Below are 26,264 nucleotides of genomic sequence, written 5' to 3'. Positions count from 1 at the left end.
ATGTTTCCTTTTAAAACAAAAAACAAACTGATAGACAGTTTCTCTGTCACACACCATGCCAACCAGCTATCCATCCAGCCTTTTATCATCAATTCCTGAATCTAAATGTCTGGGTAGCTCCGTGTTGCCCTGAACACCACACGACATTGCCTTATATTGGCGTGCTTGCTATACCTTTCTATGAAGGATTGTATCAATGTATTCATCCAATTATTTACACCAAGAGATAATTTGTAAAAACTTTGGCACTGGCTTGCTGCGGGTATTTTTTAAAGTATCATATCACCTTATTCAGCACTTTACACACAACAAAGTTGATCCAAAGTGCTTTACACACACAGGAAAACAAAAAATAAAAGGAGTAAACAAACACAAATAGCATCACGGTGGCCCAATGGTTAGCACTGTGGTTAGCACAGCAACCCTGGTTGTCCCGGGCCTTTCTGTGTGGAGTTTGCGTGTTCTCCCCGTGTGTGTGTGGGTTTTCTCCGGGTACTCCGGTTTTCCCCACCACTTAAAATATTTTCCCTTCCCCCTCTACCAAGCTGATGTGTGGTGAGCGTCTGGCGTCGAAAGGCTGCCATGCATCACCCAGGTGGGTGCTACACATTGGTGGTGTTAGAGAGTAGTCCCCACCCTAAAGCGCTTTGAGTGTCTATGATAAAGTGCTATATAAATGTAATGTATTATTATTATTATTATTATTATTACAGTAACAACATAGACCTTCAGGAGAATTACCTGCTCTGGTTAAGTTAGACACCATTGAAAGCTAATGAGTGGAGATGTGTTTTACAATAACTGTTGAAGATCTCATTTGGGGACCAGCTTAGAGAGAGAATTCCACCATTTTGAGGCAAAAGTGTAGAAAGCCTATTATTATCTGTGTTAGCTCATTTTTGCTTCCACGGGTTCAGTCTTTCTTCACTTTGCCTTCTAAAATAAGTGTCTGTCTGAGCCTTTTCCTTTCTGTAAAGTTTTTCTTCACCAGGTGTCTCTGGCTTATAAGAGCACTCTTTGGGTCTGCCAACACGCCAGAAAATGTGAAGTCATAATGTCTGTGACACACATAAACTGTTTCGGGCTGTCTGAAATGCAGTGTTCAACAATACTAGCAGGCAGAGCAGTACATAGCTCCCCAGAGAGCAGACAAGTAGCCAAACTCTCTGTAGTTCTTCCACCATCTGTAAACCCATGTCAGAGGTTTGTAAACTAGGAAGCTGAAGCTGGCTACAGCCATGCAGAGAACACGGCAGTTTTTTTGATGGTATAGAAATGCCACCTGAAAAAGTATTGCCTGGACTCAAGGTTAACAATTAGCAAAGAGTTCTTTTTATCGTGACATAGTTTTTGTGTGTGCCATTTTTGTGCACAGGTGTATTCAAATCCTCAACGTTTTGGTCTTTGCAATGTGTACAAATTTGTATAATGAGCTTCATGTTAAGGCATTATCTTTGAACCATGCACCACGGTAACTCTGGCTAAATGTCCTTGGTACAGTAAATGATTACAAAGATAATGTTTCAAAAATTTCATTATAGTACTTTTTCATTAAAAAAAATTTTTTTATTTGAAAATATGACCTTCATGATTGCAGTGTATCTATGAATCATCTGACCAACATCACTATTTGCTCATTGGAGAAAGCAGTTCAACACTTGTTAGGTATGCATCACATATTATGTTGACTTATTGTTGCATGTACTCACAGCCAGTGTCAGCTACAAAATAAGGTTTGGAATGACAATTACATTTGAAAATACAGTAGTGAATTTAAAAAGTCATCTTCAAACATGGACGTTAACCTTTAGCTGTGGGTGTTTTTTTCCCCCCATTTTCCAGCTGAAATTGGTGACCACGACCCTGGGAAACACCCAGAGGGCTACAGCTCCAAGTTCCAGTTCTTCCCCAAGCACTCAGAGAAATTGGAGCGGCGGATTGCGGACATCCATAAGACTGAGCTAATGTAAGGCGACACTCCCTGTCTACCTGTGTAGTCCTTTACTTCAGTAGCATTCACTGTGCAATGCATCACAAAAACCCATCAAACTGTTGCTGGTGTTACAAACTGAACTCTTGGACTGTGTCCTTAATTAATAAGTCAGTCATAGGAAAGTAAAATGGTAATGGTTTTAGGTCACTGTTTGGCAACTGTCCTTCAGATATTATATATAAATATATAGATATAGATATAAACGATATTGTAGACAGATTATGTTCTCACAACCAACGCTAAACAACCAGTTTATTCAGTCCAACCAAAAAGATGACATCTCACATTCAGAACAAATATGCAAGTAAATAATCTGATTACATTTTCAGCTATAGGTTGGAAATTTCATAGCTATTTAATGTGCTGAGTATTCACTTCATTCATATGGTTTGTGTGTGGTTTTGTTTTAGTCCTGGGTTGTTTTACATGGAGTTGCCCACACACAGGCTCTGTAGACTTGCCTACCCGTCCCTGCACAACCAGGCACTGAAATTTTTATGTAGAGGTTCAGCAAAGACTCTGACTCATGCTGCACATGAGAGGATCCGTCTGCAGCATCCTCCAGACTACATTATTTGACTGGCAGGGTGCTCCCTACAATTTGTCAGTGTTGGGGGGCCCTGCCACAGGCAAACAATGTCCAAAATGCCAATGCTCTGGCAACCATTGATGGTTCTAGTGAATTTGTTCCCCTCAGTGGTGCTGATAGTTCAAAGAGTCTTGGAACAGTTCACACTATTTAGCTTCCAATGATTGGATTTCAGAAGTAGTCCAGAGAAAAAGACAGCTTCACCTATTCACACATTCTTCATGTCTGAAGTGGAGTTTTTCCACAGCCCCCACTCATTCTTCTACACAGCGTATGACCCTCACCCCCCCCCCTCCTCTGGTCCATGTTTTTTGCACTTTCAAAGAGGTGTTGGTGTGCAACTGTGACTGTATCATCTGCAAAAGCAGCTTTACCTGGTTGCTTACACCTAAGATTGGTGGTGTTGGCAAAGGCTGGCCACTTTTTTAGATTTTGTGTCATCAGAATGGTAGTTATTTTATGGTCCCATAGATGCACTCAGTGTATGTTTTGTGCCTGGGGACTTATACAAGTCAGGTTCAGTTAAGGTTGCCTTAAAGTTGAAGGGTGCCAGACAGTGCATGCCAAGGCCTCAGCAGGTACACACGGTAACCCTAGCACCAAGAGCATCCGGCTACTCCTCTAGTTGATGACTTTGTGGTTGATGGGCTAGGGTACTTTGTGATTTATATGTTGATAATTGATGAATCAAGCCCTTGTTAGAAGAACCTTGGTATTTTTCTCTGATCTTCTATCTATCTCTGTCTTTAACGCACGCACGCGCACACACATACACAGTAGCTACAACTCAGTAGGACACAGACACTAGCTAAAGATTTGATCCTACACTGCCCTCTATTGCTCATTTCCACCAAATCAGCACAGGTAAAAAGGGTTTAAGGGTTTTGCCTTAAATGTTTTTCATCACAATGCTGGCAGAATTCAAAACTATAGAGAAGATAGGTAACATGGGGGAAAATGTGCTCCTACTTCCATACATTTGCTCCTGTGTTGGTCATCTTATTTATCAAAAAAAAGCACAACCTTTCAATCAAATGACGAGGGAATGAAATAAACGTTACACACAGTAAGCTTTGATACCCTTGACTGACTTTCCTTTCTCCCAGAGGTCAGAGTCCTGAAACGTCAGAGCTCAACTTCCTCCACAAGGCTCAGATGCTGGAAACGTACGGAGTGGACCCTCATCCATGCAAGGTGGACTTTATTAAACAAATGTTTTATATCATCATGAGCTTTGGCTTTTTATGAATCTATTCGTAATGTTTTTTGAGTAAATGTGAGATGACCTATAAAGGAAAATCATAAAATGAATGTCTTAAAGTGTCCTTTTATCAATGTAGGAAATTTACAAGAAAATTTAATCTCACTGTGTCTTAAAAATCTCATTCTACAATAACAAAAAAATGGGTATATGTGCCTGTCAGGATGTGTCTGGCAACCCAGCTTTTCTGGCCTTTACTCCTTTTGGATTCACTGTGCTACAAGGAAACAGGAGGGTCCATTTACTGAAATGGTGAGTTCAGATACAGTAAATGGTTAAAATTGAACCTTGTTTAAATCAAATGCTACAGCATGTGTGAATGTGCATGCCCACATTAATTAGCAGGACTTTGTTGCTGTTTGTGTAAAGAAAAGGTTAATTCCAAAAGATCCATATGGGCAAGTGCAATGTACATGGCAAGCAGACATTTAAAAAACAAACAAAAAAAACAGCAATGAGATAGAAAAAACATCTATGAACATATATCCTCTCTTAATCAACAGCTTGCACAAAGGGCCAGCAAACTCCAAACAAGTTTTTCACGTCAAAAGTCCATATTTTTAAGTTTTAAATGTCAACACTGCGAGTGACCTAGTACAACTTTGCTACACTCTTCTTCTAAATAATGCCAGGTATTAAAGCAATTCCAAATATCTATTTGCAAGGAGTAAACAAGGAATCCAAAAAAAGTAACCAATGATCCATACAAGAGTATATAAGTAACCTTTACAACAACTAGCTGAGAGACGTTTTTACAGAGTCAGAGTTGTTTGGTATTTTGTTGTTATAGAAATCAGTTTTTTCTCCATCTCTTGCAGTTTATTGTTGTCATTTTCTGTGACTGGAATCAATGTGTTGAGACTTTTCAACACTAAATAAATAAATAAATAAAATAAATAAAAATAAATAAAACACTTTCAACCTTATAACAATTAATATTTTACCAATTTCTACAACCTTACCTTTTTTCTCTTTTCTCCCTCCATCTCTCTGTTTGTTCTGATATTTGTTCCTATTTCCTACTTTGTCTTCTGTTTCTATTTGGTATCATTTGTCTGTCTGTCTGTCTGTATCTTAAACTCAGGGAGGAGGTGACCAAACTCAAGTTTGAAGCAAAGACATTCCATATATATGCAAATCAGAGGGAGGTATGTGTATGCATTATTAAAACTTTCCCTTTTCTAGCCCGCAGAGCTCAGTAAGAAATGAGTGTGGTCTTGTTTTATTCATGGGGAGCCAATGAAATCGATTGTTAATAGTGAAGTAAAGGGAAAAGTATTGATATATTGGTCCGCCGGTATAACGATTGAGCTCAGTACATCTGACAGGAAAGACTAAGACCATGCAAACATTTTCTCTTCACATGATGAGAAAATGTCACCACAGGGTGTTTGGTTGAAGTATGATTTATATATAGTGATATAGGAGTTACTGTACTGGATTTACTGTACTGTTACAGGATAGAAAGATCATACTGACATACTTTGCACCTACACCTGAGGCCTGTAAGCATCTGTGGAAGTGCGGAGTGGAGAATCAAGCCTTCTACAAGTGAGTCACAAGACCTGAAACAAAAAACTGTACAACGGACATAATAATATTTAGGGCATGATCATTATAATGATGTAAATTATGTTTTCTCTTTCTATTTCATCACAGGTTGGAAAAGTCGAGTCAAGTCCGCACTGTGTCCAGTAGTAACCTCTTCTTCAAGGGTAGTCGCTTTAGATACAGGTATTGAATTGCTCACAAACTATTTGTAATGAGCCCAAGTAATGAAGAGCAAGTTCATATTATAACAGCCTTTGTTAAAAATGTTATGCATATGTCCTACGGTGTTGCAGGGCTTGTTTTACTGCTCACGTTTTGTATAGATATAACAAACATAACAGATTTTCTTTTTTTATGTTTTCTCAGTGGAAAGGTTGCAAAAGAGGTAATGGAACAAAGCGCCAAAATTAAGAGAGACCCCCCTGAGATACACAGGTCAGAATCCTTAACAAATGGAAAATATTGCCTGCAGCCCTAACATAGCCCTAGCTAAAATGTTAATTAACAGTGATTTATGCATTTGATGTATATGCCATTTGTGCACAAGGGTGTTTTTTCTCCCCAGAGCTGGCATGGTGCCAAGTAGGAGCTGTCCTTCCATCACTCACGGCCCTCGTTTGACCAGTGTGCCCAGGACCCGACGGAGAGCTGTGCACATCTCCATCATGGAAGGTAAAACACACACTTACTGTAAACCTATAGAAGAATTTGGTACAAAAAAACACTGTGGCGGACAGGAGGTCCTCATGCTTTCTGCCATCTGGACTGGGCGAGTGAGCAAGAGACCACCTCTCTCAGTGTAAAGGAGATGTTGGTCAGTATTAGAGTGATTGGTATACAACACTATTATTAAAGTCAATATTGTACAACAATTTGTATACAATTAAATTGTCAGTTTATGTCACTAGTGTCAGAATTGACATTTCAACCATGTATCCATTAATTTTAACAAACTATTGTTTTTGTTTATCAATTGTAGCTATTGCAAACATTACTTACTTTAAGCCCTTTCACCCTCTATCCAAAAACGTTAGCTTTTTATTTTTTTATATATAATATATATATATATAATATATAATATATATATATATATATATATATATATATATAAAAGCTCCCTAGAAAAGGGGCACGTTCTCTTGAGTAAGAAAAGGGCACATGCTCAATTCCCCTTTGGTGTCAATGTGTGCATGTGCCGGCTTTAGTCTAACTATTATATAACTGACTATATATAACTATATAGTCAGTTCTTCTGGCTGACTGTTTGGACTTCTCTACTCACTTTCTAACTAGTTTTCATGCACTCCCAATCAACTTAATCATCATGTGGATGATTTTTTTTTAAGGGGTGATATTATGCTTAGTTTTTTTCCCTTTCTGGTATCATGTTATTTATCTTTTTTGTGCATGTAATAGGTTTACAAAGTGAAAAAGCCCAAAGTCCCCCCCAAGGGGACTTACTATCTCCAACAGAAAACATGTGGCACTACCTCATGCTCTGCTTCTAACTAGCTAGCAGTGCTTTCCTACTGTATCTACTGCGCATGTACAACTCCCAACAAAGATGGAATAGAAGTGAGAGGCCTCACTCTGTAGCTAAAATGGAGTGCTCAACACAGAGGGAGGAGCTACAGCAATATGTAGAACAACAAAAATAGGGTGTTTTTTGAAAATTAAACCACGTAAACGTATTCTGGTACAATATCTAAATACAATTATGAACCTGATAAAGAGCATGATATAAGCACTTTAATTAATAATTTTTTTGTTTTTTTTCTTCATGTTAGTTGAGTTACTCCACAATCTTTATACATACAACTTGGCAACTGCATCAGTGTACCCCTGGAGTAAAATACGCTTGGGAATTACTTTCATGGTCCATGTGACTGTATCAGCTACTCACCCAAGGCAAAACATTTCTGGGGTCCTAAGGCTCTCACACAGTGTTTTAATACACTCACACACACACACATATAGACAGTATCCAGTTTAGACAAAGTAGCCTCCCCATGTGAACAACCCCCACTTGTGTCAGTCAGTTACCCTCTTCACTTTGTCATATCTCGCCTTTTTTACGCAAGCACACTATTTTGACATGAGAGTCATCCTTTTTGTTTATAAAGGGCACTTACTGTCCCATCTTTCCTCCAACTGGCTATTAACCTTTTGCCAATGCTGCCACTGTGAGTCAGTGGATGTGCCTAACTACAACTAAATAAACTTATAGCATAGTCTGTTTTCAACAAAAGAGACGCCCCCCTCTTGTCATTGACATAGAGAGCAGGCTCTGACATCCCACCCCACTGTTGCAACACTGAAACAAACCCCTTGTGTTTTGTCCTGTTGCTCTCTCTGTGCTGGCATTTCCAATGATAATAATATCTAAACCAAAAATAGCACCTGCTGTCAAGGACCATGCCATGTGTGTCACGGCTGACAGCGGGGGGGGGACGAGGTGAACTGTGACACAAGTGAGCCACATTCCAGGGCCTTGTCGATTCATCTGCCGCTGTCAGCCTGCCTTCCAGCATGTGAGAGGTCGCTGTGGAGAAGGCAGGGCTGCATAGCAGGCCAGTCGCAGTCAGAGACAAAGACAAACAGCAAAGAGATACAGAGAGAGGAGCGGCAGCTTCAAGAACAGACAGATAAAGGGGGAAAAAGGAGAGAAGCAACAGGTGTTTGGAACACAGTTAGGGTTAAACGGGTGCTTTTTGCTCTCCTTTAACCATGGTGAAGTGTCTGATCCGGATCAAGACGAAGGTGAACGTTCACTTGCGCATGATTAACCATTGCTATCGAGATGTGAATGTGCGCGTGCTGTCTCTGGGACCCAGGCTCTTGGGCAAAGTTCTGGGGGTCCTACCGCTCTTCCCCGCCCTTCCTGGGGGTTCTTCTACCTCAGGCTCTGGTCCTAGGTCGGGACAGAGCTCCAGGACTCCTTCCAGGCTAGCTGTCCAATCCCAACTCCATGGCTGCAACCCGCCTGCAAACTGTGCAGGTAAAAACCGGGACTGGTTTTGTCATGCAGAGTTATGGAGTGCTGCCTTTTTGTAGTGGTTCTTCTAGTAGGTTCAAGTTGGGACGACCTGCTGTCGAATAATAGGGTTCAAACAATGAGCCAAATATTTCAGGGTGATGCTGAAAGTTTCTCTGATGCCCAAACCCAAATTAATACCACATTGAATCATGAAATTATCCAAGAATATGTTGCTATAGTCGATTGCGGTGGATAAAGTCATGATCTAACTGCCAGAGAACATGAATATCTGAGTAACAGTTGTTCTTATGATTCATGTTCACTTTAAGGTTAGAGTTGCCACTTTTAGCCATTTCATTTTGCCTTACAGTAGATCACATGACCGGAGAACAGGATCGGTCTCTTGAGCATAGGTCATGACTCATGACAAGCCAACCATTAAAAACAAATAATGCTTATCTTCTGCCCATGTCCCAATAACTAATGTTGGCACAGTGTTCAACAGAGCGTAGTGTGCTTAAAGATTGCCTAAAACTCCAAGACACTCAACTCAAGTTCAAAAACCTTTATTTGTCCCCAAGGGGCGATTCATTTTGCTGCAGTAGCAAAGAATTGACACACAGTACATGACAAAAAAGACATCAAATAAATTAAGTATAGGACTTTAGGACTAATTAAACTCCATCTGAAAGAACAGGTTCTATTTAGTCAAACATTTGCATCAATGACTTGTAGACATAAAACATTTCTCATGAGTTTTATGAGGTCTGAGGTATAAGAAAGTCATGGCAGAATCTCTATTTAAATGTGAATGTGTCTAGTTACAATACCTCCCAGTTGTTAAACATATCTCCCTAATAGAGCCCAACCGATATTGGGCATTTCTCATCTATCGGTATCGGCATTTATAATGGCAGATTTTTTTTTTTTTTTAAATATTCATTCATCAGAATAATTTATAATAACATGATTCTGATAAATGAATATTAATTTTTAAATATTCATTCTGATAAATAAATATATAAAAAATAAAAACGGACTGTCAACCATGTTATGAGCGTTGGCGTTGCATAGTTTGTCCACCAGAGGGCACTCTATAACATCCCTGTCGATAAGATTATTTTTTTATAATTTTTTTGTTCAAAGGACTAAGTTTCATATCTTAAGTTTGTATTTTTATACATTTTATTAATCAGAACTTTAATATGTTTAGATTTTCCTCTATTATTATATTTTACAGAGAACTCATACAAATAACAGTAGGGAAGTCTGTTTTATAACGCGTTTCTGGATTTAAAATTTTTTTTTACAGTAAATCGGCTAATATATCAGCATATCGGATTTTTAAATAACCAAATATTTGTATCGGTATCGGCCTTAAAAATCCTTTATCGGTTGGGCTCTACTCCCTTATGAACTGGCTTCCTCTGCTGTGGGTTTTCAGGTCTGGAGTCCCTTCGTGACAGCGCCCACTCTACACCTGTGCGATCCGTCTCCCATGGAAGTTCCTTCATGTCTTCTCGGGGCCACATGATGGATGGCAGCGAGGCAAGCACGTCAGCGGTCATTTCAGACGAGGCCTACAGCCCCTCCGACAGCGTGCTGCCCACACCTATGGCCGAACACGGGATGGAGATGCCTTTGGCTCGTCACCTTAACGGTACCCCCTGCAGCAACGACGAGAAGGAATCGGAGGCAGGCACATCTAAGGATGGCCACGCGGCAGAGTTTTCTTCCGGCAGGAGAGCACTGGGCATTGTCAGGGGCAGGTCATCACCACCGAGCGATGTGGAGGAGCTGAACAAGTTCATCCTGAGCGTGTTGCGTCTGTTCCTGGTTACCATTGGACTGCTGTTCGCGCTGCTGCTGCTCCTCATCATGCTGACAGAGTCAGACCTGGACATTGCCTTCCTGAGAGACATCCGCAAGACACCTGAATTCCAGCAGTTCCATTTTGAATACTTCTGCCCTCTGCGGCGTTGGTTTGCCTGTAAGTTACGGTGGATGGGAGGTTTCCTCATCAGCAACTGAAGCAGAGATTGAATGACAACACAGGCTTCTACTGATAAATATGGGACACATACTGTACAACAGAGAGGGTGGGAGGAAGAGAGATGGCAGCCCTTTCCTAATATCAACTGAGTTTTTCCCAATTTTTTTCCCCCCCAAGTTCCTGTCACAAGCCAAGGACTGTCCCCTGAATAGCCTTGATTTTTATGTTTGACCATCACTGCGAGCAAAGGAAATCACATTTTAATTCAGGTCATTTCAAAACATTTTATTTTTACACAAAGCCACAGCATCAGGGTTAAATTCAAACAGTGAAAGGGACAAGCAAGTCTGACAGACTTCACTTAGTTTACCACAGATGATAGTTGCCTTTATTTTTGTATTAATTGATGTGTTGCAACATTATTGTAAGACAGAATGACCCGATGTGTTGGGGTGTGTGTTGTGAAACCTGAGAGTTTGAGTTCAAGTTTTGAAAGAAGTTGAGAGCCAGTCTAGCTCATCTAATTTTCATATTTCAAAGCCAACATCAACAATCATGATAAAATGTTATTATGGTCATGGCGATGAGATTTTCTGTTTTGCGTTGTACTAGTATCTGGGGGTTGGAGGAAGTGTGAAATGAAAAACTAAGCAGCACTTACTGAATGTAGATTAGTCCTCCTAAGTCAAATAACATTTGCAAATATTATTTGTTTTCAAAAATATTTACACATATATGGAATTTGCCATGTAGAGCGATACGTGAGTGTTCAGTGACAGAAAGATAGTTGGGTCTAGAATCCCTATTATAAGAATAGAAACACTGAGCACACTTTTAGATAATTGACAACTTCTTGACTTTCCTGTATTGTCGTGATGTGGTATACAACGTAACATATGGGCTATTTAATTTAACCAAATGCTGAGAATCAGTTGCAGTTGCTATTTGACCCAGGAGTGATGTGGGTGCTGCTCAGATGGTGTCAGATGGCTTGAATAAGTATAACTTAGTTTGTGGTCCAGTGTGCTTACGTTCCCATTTTTGTCCAGCCATTAGAACACCAATAAAGTTTTTATTGTCCAATTACTATAAATTACAGATAATTGTAAGGATATAAGTAAGTAATGGAGGTGGTAGGTTTACAGATTTTATAAAATAGCAGCCAAATAATTAATATATCTACAATCAACTTCTGTGTGTAAGGAACAGTTGCTTTGACGTAGTAACTTTTAGGGTAGAAAAGGTAATGGTACTATGTGAGCTAGTGCTGTAGTGACAGTAAAGTGGTTAGTTCTTTGAGTTCCACACTCTGTAGAACGAGTTTCTCAATGTGCAATACTGTTAATATACAAACAAGATCTTATCCATTACTTTTGTAAAGTACAACAATTTGTGCTATTTTCCCACAGTATACAGTTAAGAGAGCTTGTTTTTGATTTATGTTGAGTTAAAAGGTCATGTTTGTTTAACCTTGCTGTGTTCAAATATATGCATTTATCTGTGAAGGTGGAATATTTAGATCATGTTTCCATTTCTGTACCAACTGATGTCACATTAACAGTTCTCCTCACCGCAACGTTTAATGGAGTTAAAGCATTACTACTCTTTTTTTTTTTTAATGGTGGATGTATAGTTTTCAGCTTACAAGAGAGACTAAGACAAGTCATGTTTACACCCAACTGCTATGTTCATCACACCTACCAAAGAATCCTGTTGTCTAATATTTTTGTCAGTTTGCGTCAACAGATGGAAACTAATAGTCAGCTCTCCTTCTCCAGCCTTAGTACGCACGTTATTTCCCAGGTTAGCCTGCATTGCATCTTTACAGCCCAGAGCGATGAACAGCATCATTTAAACTACAAAGTTTGTGACAGTTAACTATTGGACCTCTCAACAAGCCTACAATTACGTGGACTAGGATACATGTTGGTGTAATTCAAGACTGATCAGCAGGTATTTATCATACCTAAATTAAATTTGGATGCAATATTTATGCAACAAGAGGAATTGTTAGGACATTGATTACCTGAGGGGTTTAGTAGGCTCATATAGGCAGTTTGGGAAGTTAATCTATTAATATTAAAATCCACAGGTTAAAAGTTTGAGATTCATTTGAGAAACCCTGTAGTACCGGGCTTCAAATTTTTATTTTATTTTTGTACGGTATTGCCATTTTTTAACTTCAGAAATTGGTTAAATAACAAGAAGTAGTATTGATTCAGAATTTTCTTTTAGTTCAGAGTTGGATGAGTAAGACAAAAATATTGAAATTGTGGTTGGTTTTTTAAGACTTAATTACTTGCTCGCTGGTTTTTGATCAAAAGTGTTATAAGAAAGGTCACTTGAGGCAGAAAATGTACTTTTTACTTCCTATAATTTGAACTTTAAAGTCTCATTTTATGTTGTTTGTTTGTCTATGAACCTACCAACATAATTTGAGCAATAAATATAAAAATGTAATAAATTTCAATACCCATAAACTGCAAATTAATGTTTGTCTTTCTGCTAGGCGTTCAAAATGTCTTATTAATGGTGAAGGTAAACGTCCTGTAGATGTGTGAAGGGAATGGTGATCCCTGTTTCCGATTACCCGCTGTGGTAGGTAACGCTCTCCTGTAAATCCCGTTTGATTGTTGCCTAATCCTAGACTGCTTCCTTGACTCATTTTTAGAGAAACAAAGTACATGCAAGTTTTCTTGTACTTGTTGATGAACTGAATACCTGACAGGAGCATTTTTACTTAACTCTGAACAGATTTTACCAAAATGAAAGTGGAGCAGTTTGTATCTAACCAATTAAAAAAAAAAAACTGAAGTGGCATATTCCACCACTAATTTCTTTTTGCAAGGCAGTTTAATATATTTTTTGTAATGCTAAAATCGGTTTCAAATAACTTGAACGGATGAACAGGGATGGCAGTGCCATTGACAGGCAACTCTCGTGTTTGTTTCACTTAATCATGTAAACAGGAAGAAGGTCTCTGATGTGGTCTTACTGTAAGCTTCCTTCCTGTACCATGGCATTGCACATGGAAATGTCTGTAAGCATGTGTTCTGCATTTATTACCTCCAAACAAGACTGCTTATTTCCAATCACTGACTTAAGACTGGTGTACTTTGTTTATGAATAAATAAATAAGCTATTATTGACATTGGCCAGTTACACATTTAATCTTGAATTCAGAGAAGAAAAAAACCTGTCAACCTTACCCAAATCAGCACCTTTTGTTGTTGTTTTTTAGCATGTCCTTGCTTGAAAATAAAGTCACAGCAGAAACTATTTTTTGTCACAATGCTGCCATCTAAAGGTGACAATGATACTATCAAGAATAATAGCATGCACACTCAAAAAGTTAGCTATAAAAATCTTTTAAAAAAAATTTGCTTCAGCAGCTACTAAAAAAAAACATGCATTAAACAATCAATTTTACAACAGGGAATGTATTTTAGAAATGTATAACTTAACACATTTTGAGTCAATAATTGCAAATCTGAGGACAGAAAAGCAAGCAGCAGAGATAAAGTCAGGTGATTCATCTGCTGCCTACAGTGCATTTACAATAATTTCCAACTGGCCATCTACACTGTACGAGTTGTAAACTTTGATCGTAGCAAAACTATTTCCTTACTTGTCTGTCCTACCCAACTGAAGGCAACCAGGGATCTTGGTCACATTAGTCTTCATCTCAGTGTGAAAAGACATGCGGTTGTGCTGACACACTGCCGCCCAGCAAAGCATTCCTTGCGGGGTGAAAAGCAGTCACGGACAGCTCTGAGGTAACGTTATCATAATCTATGAAGGAGTGCTGGGGTCGGCCACTTTCATGAAACCCCATCATACTGTGAGTCTTTGACTTGCTCCCCATCACTAAACAGTCTTCCTGTTTGGGGTCCCACACGACTGATAGTGTGATCTTGCAGCTGACCGTTCGCATTTTTTTCCTGAAAATGAAGAGTGATAAGACAGGTTGCGAGTACGTTCAGGTAACACACGTCTGAAGAAAAGAAAAGGAGACAAAAGAACAAGAAAAAAATATGATTTTTAGAAAGTATTCTCACATCATCAAAGACCGCCTTTTCTACATCCATGCAGCAAACACTACCCTGAATATACACATGCAAGAAAAAAGTGTGTTTGTTAATCTGATATGAAAGAGTTGTGACTTTTAATAGGGCATTTAAGTGTGTCCACTTACTGACCTTATGTGTCCATGAATGCCTAGAGCAAGAGGAACATTAACATGTAGTACGCTAAAGAATCTTAGGAACCAGTTGTTAAACACCACTGAAATTAGCCTCAATTTCACAGTTGGTGCATTATTTGATGTGCCTTGGTTGTAGGTTACTTATGTGTTACTTATGTTTACAGTTAACAGTAGAATCTTCTCAGCTTAAGCTTGTTTTTGAGCCCACATTAGGCCAGCACGATTAATCGTTATAAAATCCCGATCTCAATTCACCCTGTTCACAATTAAATTTTGAAATGACTTCTATTTAAAAAAACTTTGGTTCTCATTTACTTTTACAAGCCAAATGCATCACAAACCCTACTACTTCCTTCTGTGAGTTTTAAACAGACTGCATAAAATAGGTTTTAAGGTGCTCCCAAGCGCTGCAATGCTCTCCCTTCTCTTCATTGAAGCCTCTATGTTTACAGGCTTGTTGTGATGTGCAATGTGCTAAAAAAAAGTTATCGTTAGTTTTTTAAAGGGAAACATCCCATGAATTTGAAAGCAGCCAACATTGGAGAAACGAACACAAGGAGGCTAACCTAGCTTACCTTACCGAAACAGAAGCTAACCCCGGTAGCGTTACGGTCATGGATGTATGGATATGTAGCGCCAGCAGCATGATGGAGACAACAGCAGGACAGAGAACACTACAAGCTGCTTTCACCGGCGACTTGATAGCTGGTTAGTAAATACACAGGAACATCAAAAGGGAACATGGGTTAATATGTGGATTAATACTGGGATGTGTTCAGTCGATTGACTTCAAAAAGTGTGCCACTTTACTCGGACCAAAGTTCCAAACACCTGTTGATGAATGTCTTCTTTAGTCTGTTGACTGTTTAGGTTTTTCTCCTGGAACACGTCAAACACATTCCGCACTCACTGCTGCGTCTTGTGTTGACTGTTTACATATCTGTGCTCATCAACATATGTACATTGTACTGGTGTTGTTGCTGAATACATATTTCTAAAATTGTATGTTGTTTTTGTTGAGTTATTATTACATATTGCTTTTATACTTTTTTCTAAACTTTTCGAATCCCCTGACAAATAACCCATATTACAAACAAGACTAAAACTAATAAAAAGTGAACTAAGAGTAAGCCTTTTCAAAAAATAAAAAAACTGAACTAGCAAACCCACTTTAAAAACTAGTTAAAACTAAACTGAATTTGAAAACAAAAAGTCAAAACAAAATAAAAATAACCACTAATGAAAAATGCAAAACTATAATAACCTTGGTTTGGTACTTGTTTGTCATGGTCAAAACAATTGTGGCAGAGAATCGTGATATCAATTCTAAGCAAAACAACTGGGATTTGTATTTTTCCCCGAATCGTGCAGGCCTAGCACACATCCAGCGGTCACAAACACATTTAAAATTCAATAAAAACAGAGAAAACGCAGAGAAAATACACCAACTTCCAGAGTCCAACATTCCCCAATAGGTTTCCTGTGGCCATTAACAGGCTGCTGGTGCATGGGTGGAAGGCAGCAGAGACAATGTGTTTCTTCAACACCACTTTTGGCCACTCCTCAGTTATCTTCATGTTCTTAAGTGCTGAGTGGTACCTGTGTAAAGACACCAGTGTAGATTTTTGTCAACCTATATGAACATTTTCAATAGTTAATATGAATGCAATAGCCAAAGGAAAACTAATATGCCCTATAGAGGTGGAGCAGTACCTTCTTTAGAACTTAGGCAAAAGGTTGAAAGAATCAAAAATTAAAATCTTACTCTTTCAGATTAAGCTCCATCTTTCGATCTTCTGTTGAGAATTTTAATATTCAATATAGCCGCAATCGGTCAACAGAAGGAAGCAGCTAAATTGTCAAAATCAAAGCCTTAAGCGGCATTGCGCGGGTTTTGGCCTTCACAAAGCCGAGCAGACACTTCAGCTGGTTTAATTCCATTTCAAAATAAGTGGGACCAAACACCAACTTGTTCAATCATTACAGCCTTTCGAGTCCCAACATTTTAGCCCACTTTATCGGATTTTTACGGAACTTGGTAAGTATGTTCAGGTCGGAGTGCAGGGTGTCGCTCCAAGTTTAACCCTTGTGTTGTCTTCCCGTCAACCATGAAAAAAACCCAATTTTTTTTCAACATTATTATTGTTTTTTTACGACATTTTGGTCACTTTTTCAATGTCGTGGGGGCTTTTCTTGATGTTTTTTCCAACGTTTTTTGATATTTTTAACGTTGACATTTTCAGTGCTTATTTTAAAGGCCCATCTTTTGTGACAACAAGAAGAAAAAATTAACTGAAAATGGGTCAATTTGACCCAAGGACAACATGAGGGTTAATCAGGATTGCTCAAGATAATTTGACTGATCTTGCTCAATAACAGTATAATTGTGTGATAAAGTTGTATCACGGGGGGCAGGATCAATTAAAAACTAAAAAACAAAACAGGACGTAATGAAAACATGAAACATGGCAATTGCCAAGAAAGGTGAGTCCTACCTCGGAGAAGAGCTCGAGAAGTTGTGAAGGTAGCTTGGCCTCCTTTCATGTTGACTGGCTCCATGAGCAGAGGGCCAGGAGGCTTCTTGTGTGGCTTTAAAGCAAGCAACATGACATAACAGGCAGGAAATCAAGAAAAGAGCAGCAAGAGAAAAACATTTTAGTAGTGGAGTGGCATGAAGTGAGCCATGAAATACATTATTAGGTTAGTTGAATGTAGCTACCTGTAGAAAAGGCCCCAAAGTTATGTTAGTGTAACAATTATTTAGTACACTTGACCAGATTGTGCTTTATGTTTCACGTTTACTCCCGTTTTATTCAGTGCTTTTAAGTGCATGCTGGTATGTATACTTTAGTTGACGTCACCGTTAACAAGCAGTATGAAAGAGTCAGTCGGTCAGTGTGTTAGCAGTTGTGAGCGGCACTTTACTTAAGTGTGCGTAAATGAAAAGAGTAAGTATATTTGCTACCTAACTCGTGATAGTATTTTTCTGTTAAACCAGCTGTTATTTGTGTTACTTAACGTGAATGATAGTTAAGGGTTCAAGAGGTCGCTACGTGACCGTTGTGCTAATTATAGCCACGTTCATTCATGCTAGCTTCGAGCTTCGGCTCACCTGGCGTCGAGCCAAAATATGTAACGTTGTGTTTAAACTCGTTTCTACTGTAACTACTTGTTGTAAGGATTGTTCATACTTTGTAGTTGTGTAGAATACGAAGTAAGTAGTGTTAAATATTGTTATGTGTGCCGCTGTCGAGGCTTCTCTGTCAAGGCTTTGCTAGCTCGGCCCGAACATAGCTTCCGGTCCGGGGTTTTCACAATAAAAGCATCGGGCCGTTTAGCTAGTTGGAGGCTTTACATTGTATTATAGATGACAGGAAGTGCCGTGTATGTTATCGGTAACTTAATGAAAGGCATATGAGAAGTGTTTGAATCCTTATTCTCTGTTTACATTATTAGAGTTAGAGATATGTAGTCATATTCTGACTATTGTTTCTTTTATGTATGGTAATGTATATTAGGGCTTAAGGAGGAATGAATGTATTCATATGTTTCCTTTATTCATTTGTATTTGTTTCTCTCTTTATAGAAAACCACAACCACACACACCCACACACGCAGAATTACCCTCACAATTGAAGAAGAGAAAATAAATAATCAGAAAAGGAACTACCTCTCAGCTCTTCATTTCGTACTCTGGAATAAGTGGCCTTAAGTGGTGCTCTGGCCGGCACACCTGAGTGAACCTAGTGATAAACCCAGAACTAGCACCTAGACTGAGCGTCTACTCATTATCTTCACTTCACTACCTGTCCGCAGACCTGCGTCTCTCTGGGTTTAGGAGGAAGTGTCAGGCTTTGGATACGAAGGGATTTGCGAACTGGCATCCCTTTTTCTACAGCAGCCTGTGACCTGCCGCCATTAAAAAGGGAGCATTACTGTGACATCAACAAGACACTGGTCTGTCTGACTTTTTGAAGTAACTTAAGCTGTCAGATTGATGGAGTGGAGTAAAAAGTACAATAATTCCTAAAGAAATGTTGTGGAGAAAAAGTAGAAAGCACATAAAAAGAAAAGACTAAGTAAACTGCAAGTAGCCTCAAAATTGTACTCAAGCACTGTAATTGAGTAAATGTACTTATACAACCCACCACTGTTCTTACGTAATACCCACTGTTTCTTTGTGTTTCTAACCTTTTTATTGATGGCAGTAGCTATTTCAGGTGAGCACTGGAAGCGTGTAGGTGTCAGGACGATTCGTGATGATCGTCGAATAGCCGCCTCGAGATCCACCGAACAGTCATTTCATACAAGGTGTGCATTGACATTAACCTGGAAAGTATGCGCCATACCACTTTTCCACAGAAGCACACGTTTTAGCGAAACTCACACACTTAACATTAGCTACGTCTAAAACGTGCTTGCTTATGTGTAACTTACAAAGTAAAGTTAGCTAGCTGATCGTTAATGCCATTTGGCAGCTAGCTAACACAAATGACGTAGGCTAATGTTAAATTAAACCAGACTAAAAACGTTAACAAATCATAACTGTACCTTCACAACAGCTTCGCTATTTGTTCGACTTGTCGCCATATTTAGAGCACTTTAAGACACCCGTTAATCTTAGTTCCTCTGCAGAGAGAACTGCATAAAGGACACCACTTCACAGCTACCGCTAGTTACTGTGATGTAAAAGAATGGCTGTATTAAGAATTTGTAGCTAAAAGGCATGGATGTATTAAGCATAGATAGTTAAGAGAACTGAATACAGCGTATAGCAGGGAGCCCCGTTCATTCCAATGAGTGTTCTCTTAGGACATCAATGGCTCGGAAGCGTATAAAGCATTCATGCCATGGGTAAAAGGCTTAAAAGCGAGGATGATATTCACTCGCGCCACGTTTTGTAAGTAGCCCCGCCCCTATGTTGTGAACCCCTATGTTGTGAAACAGTTTACCCATCATCACATTAAGGGGCGGTTCTCTCCTGCCAACAGCCAATAAACAGCCATTACATTTGGTTGTCATCTCATCCATAAACAGATCTCATCTCGTGTCCGTCTTTCCCTCACAAAGAATCATTGGATATGTCGCCACCTTTTGGCAGATGTGGGCAATGGCAGAAAGGAAGACGAAATAACGTCACTAATAACTACAATTTTACAATTGACTGTCCATTTTTTGTTCTAAGCTGATTCAAAACAGCAAACAGACAACTTTTTTAACAAACAAACACACCTGTGCACACAGAGAAAGTCCGTCAGCAATAAAGACAATAATATTAATAATAATGCAAGACCCATAAGCGTGTTTATTAACAGAACATGTCCAAATAAAAACAAACTTAACTTAACAAATGACTTAACATCAGAGCTTGTTCCTCAATGGGCCTTTTTGTGCATGACTAAAGTTTCATAACCAGAGCAGGTCAGAGGAGTTTAAGAACTGTGGATGTTATGACGCCATAAAGAAGTCACTCACTGACAAATTAAGTAAATGACCCATGCGTGATCTGCCATAACTTGTTCTCATTGGTCTGAAGAGATGTCTATTACTCAGTATAGCCCATGTCACATCATGTAACCACTGGTAAGGTGGCTGCTTCCCCTGTGTTTTTCAATGATGTTACTTAAAAGGTACTGCATGGTACAAGCCTCTGTACAGACGTAGGGGACATATGCTTTAATACATTTTCTTTCAGTGGTCATTCACAGCAGTAATTCTCTCAACAACCACATTATGAAACAAAAGAACAATACATAACAACTTCCACTAAAACAAGGCAGCCATAGTTACATCAATATAAAAACAAATGCACTACACATTATTTTTGACAGTGTGACACACAAAGATTACTTCTTTTTTTTTTAAACTTTTTTAAATAATATTGTACATAGTGATGAGAAATCAAACCTCTACATAAAAACATTCAGGGAACATGGAAGGGCCAACTTCCCATCAAGTTCACTCCATTTACGTTGTCACTGGGTGACATTTGACTGTGTTTTATCAGTTTTCCACTTTGTCGCCATGTTACTCCTTAAACTAAAAGTAGAGGGTAGGAAGAACACGCAGCCAGTCCGCACATGTTTTTCCCTCGCTCAATCAAAAAATATCTGATGGAATAAAAAAGACATGTGTCCATGATCACTGGAAGCTGTAAAAAGGCATCACACTAAAAACACGTGCACACAGACTATATTTACCCATCCATTCCCCAGGCTGTGCCCCAAGAGTTCTTCACAATCCAATATGGCATGCCGCTTTCCTCATTGCCGTAACCCACAGCCAGGACTGCATGATTCACCTTGTCTGCTGTGTTCTTACACTGAGTGCTAAACAGACAACACTGATGCTTTTAAATCGATACAGTACATTTTTTTTGTAGATTGATTGGGCTGCTGTCCTCTGTAGAATGAAATTAATAACCTAAACAGTTTTAGTCTTATTTTGTCTTGACACCCTCTTTCCTGTTCACTGCTCAAGTTCTTCTTATTTTCTCTGTTCAGCAAACTTTAAGTGTCTCCTGTGTTAATTAACTCTGTCTGCAATTTATAAGGACTATGGTTAACTGCTCTTCAGATCTCTACAGGTTAAATGCAGACAGCTAGCTAGATCTGTTGAATCGGAGATTTCTGTTTCTGCACGACAAAAACAACCTCCTAACGTACTCATGTTCCACCAAAACAAGTTCCTCCCAGAGGCTATTTTGCAGCGTGTCGCCGCTCAGCACTTAGCACCACCAAAGACGATTGTGATTGGTTTAAAGAAATGCTAATAAACAAAAGCACGTTCTTCTCCCATCCCGCAATGCTGTGTGGACTAGCCAGACCCTCCTCCACAGCCCTGAAAAGGAAGGTCTTTCAATGCGAGACTCTCTCTATGCAAATCTACTCAGATAGTTTTGTGAGTGAATTTCTTCTCAGCTTTTGGTATTTTGTTGCTTCCTGTAACCTTAACCAGACAACTCATTCTGATCAGAGAGAATCCTACAGTGCACCGAGCAATAAATAAAACTCATCTGTTACAGCCACTGGTCTGGACCTCAGAGAACATTTTTTTCCAACCTGCCTATGCAAAGATGTGTATTTAGGAATTTATTTATGTATATTTATGCCTGTTCAAGACAAAGAAAAAGAGAAACACAAGCTAACACCAGCACATTCATGATAGAAAGGACAGAAAGTTCAGTAAAGTTCATTACAAGCACTCATAACTGTAAGCACCATAACAAATGAGCCATGAGCCATCAGACCATCACAATTGCCAACGTATGAATAGCTCCATGTTATGGGCAGACATGTTCCAAAGCCAGCAAGTACTTTTATTCTGGTCAATAGACTGGTCTAACACCAATGTCATTAGCAAAAAGCAAATAGATATGCAAAGTGGTACGACAACAATAAATCCAACAAAAGCCTAAAACAAGTGCTGTGCTCTAATGTCATGCAAGCAGATTTCTGTCACATCCTGCCAACAGCCATTAACTAGGATTTTGCAGATTTTACTTGTACAGTAGCCTCATTAGTTCCTTAATCCGCTTTCCTATTCAATAACTTCTGTGCTGGTGAATTACTAGACAAACATCCCACTATTGTATTATAAATATTTCCAAAGTGCGAAATGGACAGAAACAACATGGCCACACACTTTTCTGAATATTTTGAACCTAACCTACATGAGTGCTAGTGAACTTAGGTCCATCGCTCACCTTGTGTAAACACCTTCTTTGTAGTGCATAAAATCAGCCGTGACTTGAAAGCAGAAAGACACAGGGTTGAGCCGGGCCACAGCATCAACCATGGCCTTTTCATCATACTGTGGATGGACAAACGTACAGAGATTTGAATACATAAATGAAAAGCAAATATTTTTAGGAGGTAAAGTTATTACAGTATGAGTCAAATGTTGGCAATCCAGTGTAAAAGATTGTAACTGTAAGTATTCACAACAGTGACACAATGCCCCACAATAATAAGAAACTCATTTGCATATACCAAAATAGCTGCTTTTGTCTTTTCCTCTTATCGAGTTACCAACAAAGACATTGTTAACTGTACCGGATTTGTGACATTGTGGCCCAAAAGTCAGTCTTTCTTTAAGGACAACATTTCTTGCAGAATGTAACTTTGCATGTATACATGTACGTGTCCACTCACACTTGTTATGTTGACAACATCCCGGACAAAAGCAGCTGCAAGTGCAGGCTCAAAATGGCAACTGTCATCCTAAGACAGGCAGGGAAAAAAACATACATTGAGAATGTATTTTAAATAATGAAAAAAATACACTGGGACATTACTCCAGAAAGGTCATACATGGCCTTTATAGGGATAGTCCTCCTCTGTCATAAGACCCTTGTTGTATTTGATGTACTCGAATGCCTGGCTGGGGAGTCCACTGAAACAAATCAGGCAGTATTCAACAAGTTGAAGCCTTAAACGCAAGTATTCTTGTTAAAACTGTAACTTATAATGTCTCATATGTTATAGCTATAACTACAAAAACTAACAACTAATGACAAATCAGTGTTACTTACCCCATGCATCCATGATTGTTGAAGTCTTTGGCACAGTCTACCAGCTGCTGCTCGGACTGATACAAAAAGCAAATTGCTTCAAGCTTTTATACAGTTAATACTAAATTAAAAAAACAAAAAACAAAAAACAAAAACTGACAAACCACTAAGATATAAATTGTCAAACAGAGATTTCCACTGCGAGAACATCTTCTAAATTATCCTAATAAGAAAGCACACCCCTTCAAATCTCTCAGCACAGATATAACCTGAAGTGCCACAAGTGAGATCTATTAGATGTATGAGTACTACTAAATAACAATAGTCAGACAGATCTCACCAGAGGTATTAGCTTCCCGGTAGCGATAGCATTCACTGACTCTAAACAGCCAGTAGTAGAGAAGGTCCAACAGCTTCCACAGTGACCCTAAAGACGCAAACACATTATAACTCAAACAACTGGTAATTCATTTGTCTGTCAAAGAAGCGTTATTATGGAACCCACACAACTTCAAGGCAAGGCCCCCCCTTCAATAGCATTCACACACTACTATTGGCCATGCGTCTAAACTTACACAAGTTAACGTAACCCAAATTGTTCAGGTCCTATCCCCTGACCAATTGGCTATCCGAACCTTAACCACTCAAGGTCAATGCCTGACCCCGACCAATCGAGCTGCTTGGCAGGGCGGGACTTGCATAGGAGTAACATGGGATCCACAATAACGCGTCAAAGAAGCACTCATTTTTTACATGAGGTTGATTGCTTGTGAAATAAGTAAAAAATTGTCTTCTGTGTCTCTGGCAGAGTCATATAAATTACCTATTTTCTCTGCTGTCTTTGTCACATTATTATTAAATTAGTCAAGCCACATAAATGAATAATGTATGTTTGATTGATGTACTGTACTGTAAGTGGAAATAATGAGTGTTCTTGTCCTGTGCAATACAGCCATGGCTGATGATGAAGTCTTACTGACAAAAACACTGTCACAAGCCCCAAGGGATCTAAGAGTTTTGTCTGAAACTCTCAGTTCTATTTCCCACAATAAATTAGCAGGAACATCAATGCATATCCTTGGAATAATGTCCTTTACCAAATTCTTGCCATCCTGGTTCTCCTTCTAGATTGTGGTTGTATTTTGTGGCAATTCAGCACTGTAATTGGATACCTGGTTTTTCACGGGAGTCACAACATTGTCCTTCATCCTCCAGTCTACAAACTCGGGATAAGGACCAGCCCCGCTGACATGACTCCCTGTAGTAGCTGAGCAGTTCTACAAGACAACAGAATCAAAAGATTGCAATCGAAAATGTATATATGTATGAAAGCACCATCTGCATAAAGTGTATTGTATTATGTATTATCATACCTGAGGCTCTGTCAAGAGGATTAATTTCCTGAATTCCTCAAATGTCATGTCTGAGAACTGATTCAGTCCCACTAGATTTAAAAATGAACAATGTTGTAAGGACATGCATGCCTTTCATAACCTTATCAAATATTTAATTTTTAAAAGAGAACTGGCTGCCCCCACTGTGGTGATAATCTATACATAATGTGTCACGAGACAGGTTGTACTCTACTTGTGAATGAGTGATTCCCAGCATTATGATGATCAATTTCCCTGCCATTCTCAGTGAATGTGTGGAGCCGGTGGTAATACTCCTCCATGTCATAAACCTTGTTGTGCTGCATGTTAAAAAGAGAAGTGTAACAGCTTATAGCTACACAGGAAATAACTGACAATTTTAAAAGCTTGTCATCAAAACATTCAAAATAGAACATATCATAAGTGACTGTGAAGTACTGTGTACAATAACTTTGTTATTATGATCATACCTTTGACATCCACTGTTTGAATCCATATTCCTCTGATAGGACACAGAATAAAACCACTGAAGTTAATGAAGCCGCCTAATTATTAACACTTCAAATTATTAAGTTCAGTCCTGAACCCATTTATGAGGGACGTGTAATTTAGTACAATCTCTCACAAATCTCTACATGTGCTGGATGTCATGCTTCTACCTATACAGTTCACTCAGAGGTCATTTTGAATCCAATTTTTAATCCACTGTAGTGACTGTAGTTTACATATTAAGATTTTGCATAGAAAACATTGATGGTCTTGTAAAATATAATGCATTGTTATAGATTAAACTAATAATAGTATATTAAATAGTTGAAATTAGCTCCACATCGGATTACTAACAATAAAATGATAACATATACATCAGTAATAATCCCATAATAGCATTGGCCATTTTCTCTATACGAGTACTTTTACTTTTATATTGCAGTTGCCATTTTTAAGGAGCTGAGTTCTTTCAGAATTGTAAATGATGAAGTATTACCCATTAATGTCAACTGGAAACTATTTGGAGGTGCATACGGTGTCAATGCCTGTGAGTTAGCTTCAACGAAATATTAGTCTAAGCAACATTATGCAACAAGCAAAATAAATAGTCGAATAAAAAACGTTAAACTACATGGCAGTTTCCTTACCTTTGGGCAGATGTAACGGTGTTAAATGAACTAAACTAAATACGGTACTGATGAAGCAAACTACACGGAGCGCCATGCCTGACCCCCCCGGACTGCAACAAGCTGTGAGAGCGTCACATGAGTCGGCTTATTTTAACAACAACCCCCCCCTCTCCGCACGCGCGCGCGCACACACACACGCACACACACACACACAATTAGTTTTTCAACATGTAGCCTACAACCAGCCTACAACCACAACGTTTCCGGGTTAACAGATAGCTTAGTTTTCACTCTAAAACAAACGTGGCAGCCTTGGAGACACATCTCCCCCTGAGAAAGAATAGATTTATTAACAAGAGGTAATCAGGAAAGAATTACACTTTTATACAAAACTGGAAATACTACTCAAGCTGTTGAAATAGACTGAAAGATAATTCTCATACCACTGGGTATTGCTCACTGCAAACATTTGATGTGCCTGTTAAGAGGGTAAAGATTCATGTGCAAGGGTGGGGTTTAAATACAGTTCACATACTGTTCTAGATATAGATTTAATTTGAACACGTGAAAGTGGTACATGCGTGCCACTTAAGCAGCAAGGTGTTTTTATACAAAGCCTGTAAAAAATACCTATAAATATTTTAAGAATAAGCACAATATTACTACTGTATAGTTCCTGCCAACACATTAGAA

At 38.9% G+C, this 26,264-nt stretch overlaps 3 protein-coding genes across 7 annotated transcripts in view; 1 reads left to right on the top strand and 2 right to left on the bottom strand.

Moving 5' to 3' along the window:
* The window catches only part of frmd5b (FERM domain containing 5b), a 75,080-nt gene extending 61,571 nt beyond the window's left edge, over positions 1–13,509 (top strand). For 3 of the 4 annotated variants that reach the window (XM_032517676.1, XM_032517685.1, XM_032517701.1), the window contains 9 exons: positions 1,843–1,966; positions 3,689–3,776; positions 4,007–4,095; positions 4,928–4,991; positions 5,303–5,394; positions 5,503–5,577; positions 5,761–5,829; positions 5,960–6,066; positions 9,816–13,509. In XM_032517676.1, the coding sequence (XP_032373567.1) occupies positions 1,843–1,966; positions 3,689–3,776; positions 4,007–4,095; positions 4,928–4,991; positions 5,303–5,394; positions 5,503–5,577; positions 5,761–5,829; positions 5,960–6,066; positions 9,816–10,402 (1,295 nt within the window). In that variant the 3' untranslated portion in view covers positions 10,403–13,509. Of the gene's footprint in view, positions 1–868; positions 1,666–1,842; positions 1,967–3,688; positions 3,777–4,006; positions 4,096–4,927; positions 4,992–5,302; positions 5,395–5,502; positions 5,578–5,760; positions 5,830–5,959; positions 6,067–9,815 lie in introns of those variants that run through there. The other variant, XM_032517693.1, reaches the window with a different exon arrangement.
* A 94-nt stretch (positions 13,510–13,603) lies between these two features.
* wdr76 (WD repeat domain 76) lies at positions 13,604–19,430 on the bottom strand. Its single transcript, XM_032519730.1, is given in 9 exon segments — positions 13,604–14,340; positions 14,423–14,467; positions 16,014–16,167; positions 16,334–16,373; positions 17,063–17,106; positions 17,108–17,157; positions 18,375–18,491; positions 18,760–18,859; positions 19,121–19,430. Coding segments are annotated over 9 exon segments (879 nt in total). The 5' UTR covers positions 19,159–19,430; the 3' UTR covers positions 13,604–14,049.
* Positions 19,431–20,116: 686 nt separating this feature from the next.
* On the bottom strand, positions 20,117–25,736 carry LOC116690568 (pro-cathepsin H). Of its 2 annotated transcripts, XM_032517631.1 has the most exons (12): positions 25,590–25,736; positions 24,924–24,955; positions 24,668–24,773; positions 24,454–24,524; positions 24,253–24,357; positions 23,421–23,507; positions 23,102–23,157; positions 22,881–22,962; positions 22,722–22,790; positions 22,274–22,380; positions 20,769–20,897; positions 20,117–20,678 (listed from the first exon to the last, which is right to left on the bottom strand). In XM_032517631.1, exons 1-12 carry the CDS (start codon positions 25,663–25,665, stop codon positions 20,603–20,605), a joined length of 996 nt encoding a protein of 331 aa, XP_032373522.1. In that variant the 5' UTR covers positions 25,666–25,736; the 3' UTR covers positions 20,117–20,602. The 2 variants fall into 2 exon arrangements, with proteins under 2 accessions (XP_032373522.1, XP_032373532.1); XM_032517641.1 differs by lacking the exon at positions 24,924–24,955 and having other exon boundaries at positions 25,590–25,682.
* Positions 25,737–26,264: the final 528 nt, after the last annotated feature.

This window comes from Etheostoma spectabile, chromosome 1 (genome assembly GCF_008692095.1).
Source record: "Etheostoma spectabile isolate EspeVRDwgs_2016 chromosome 1, UIUC_Espe_1.0, whole genome shotgun sequence".
NCBI lineage: Eukaryota > Metazoa > Chordata > Actinopteri > Perciformes > Percidae > Etheostoma > Etheostoma spectabile.
The sequence above is the reverse complement of the archived record's forward strand: the minus strand, read 5'-3'. Positions and strand labels throughout refer to the sequence as shown.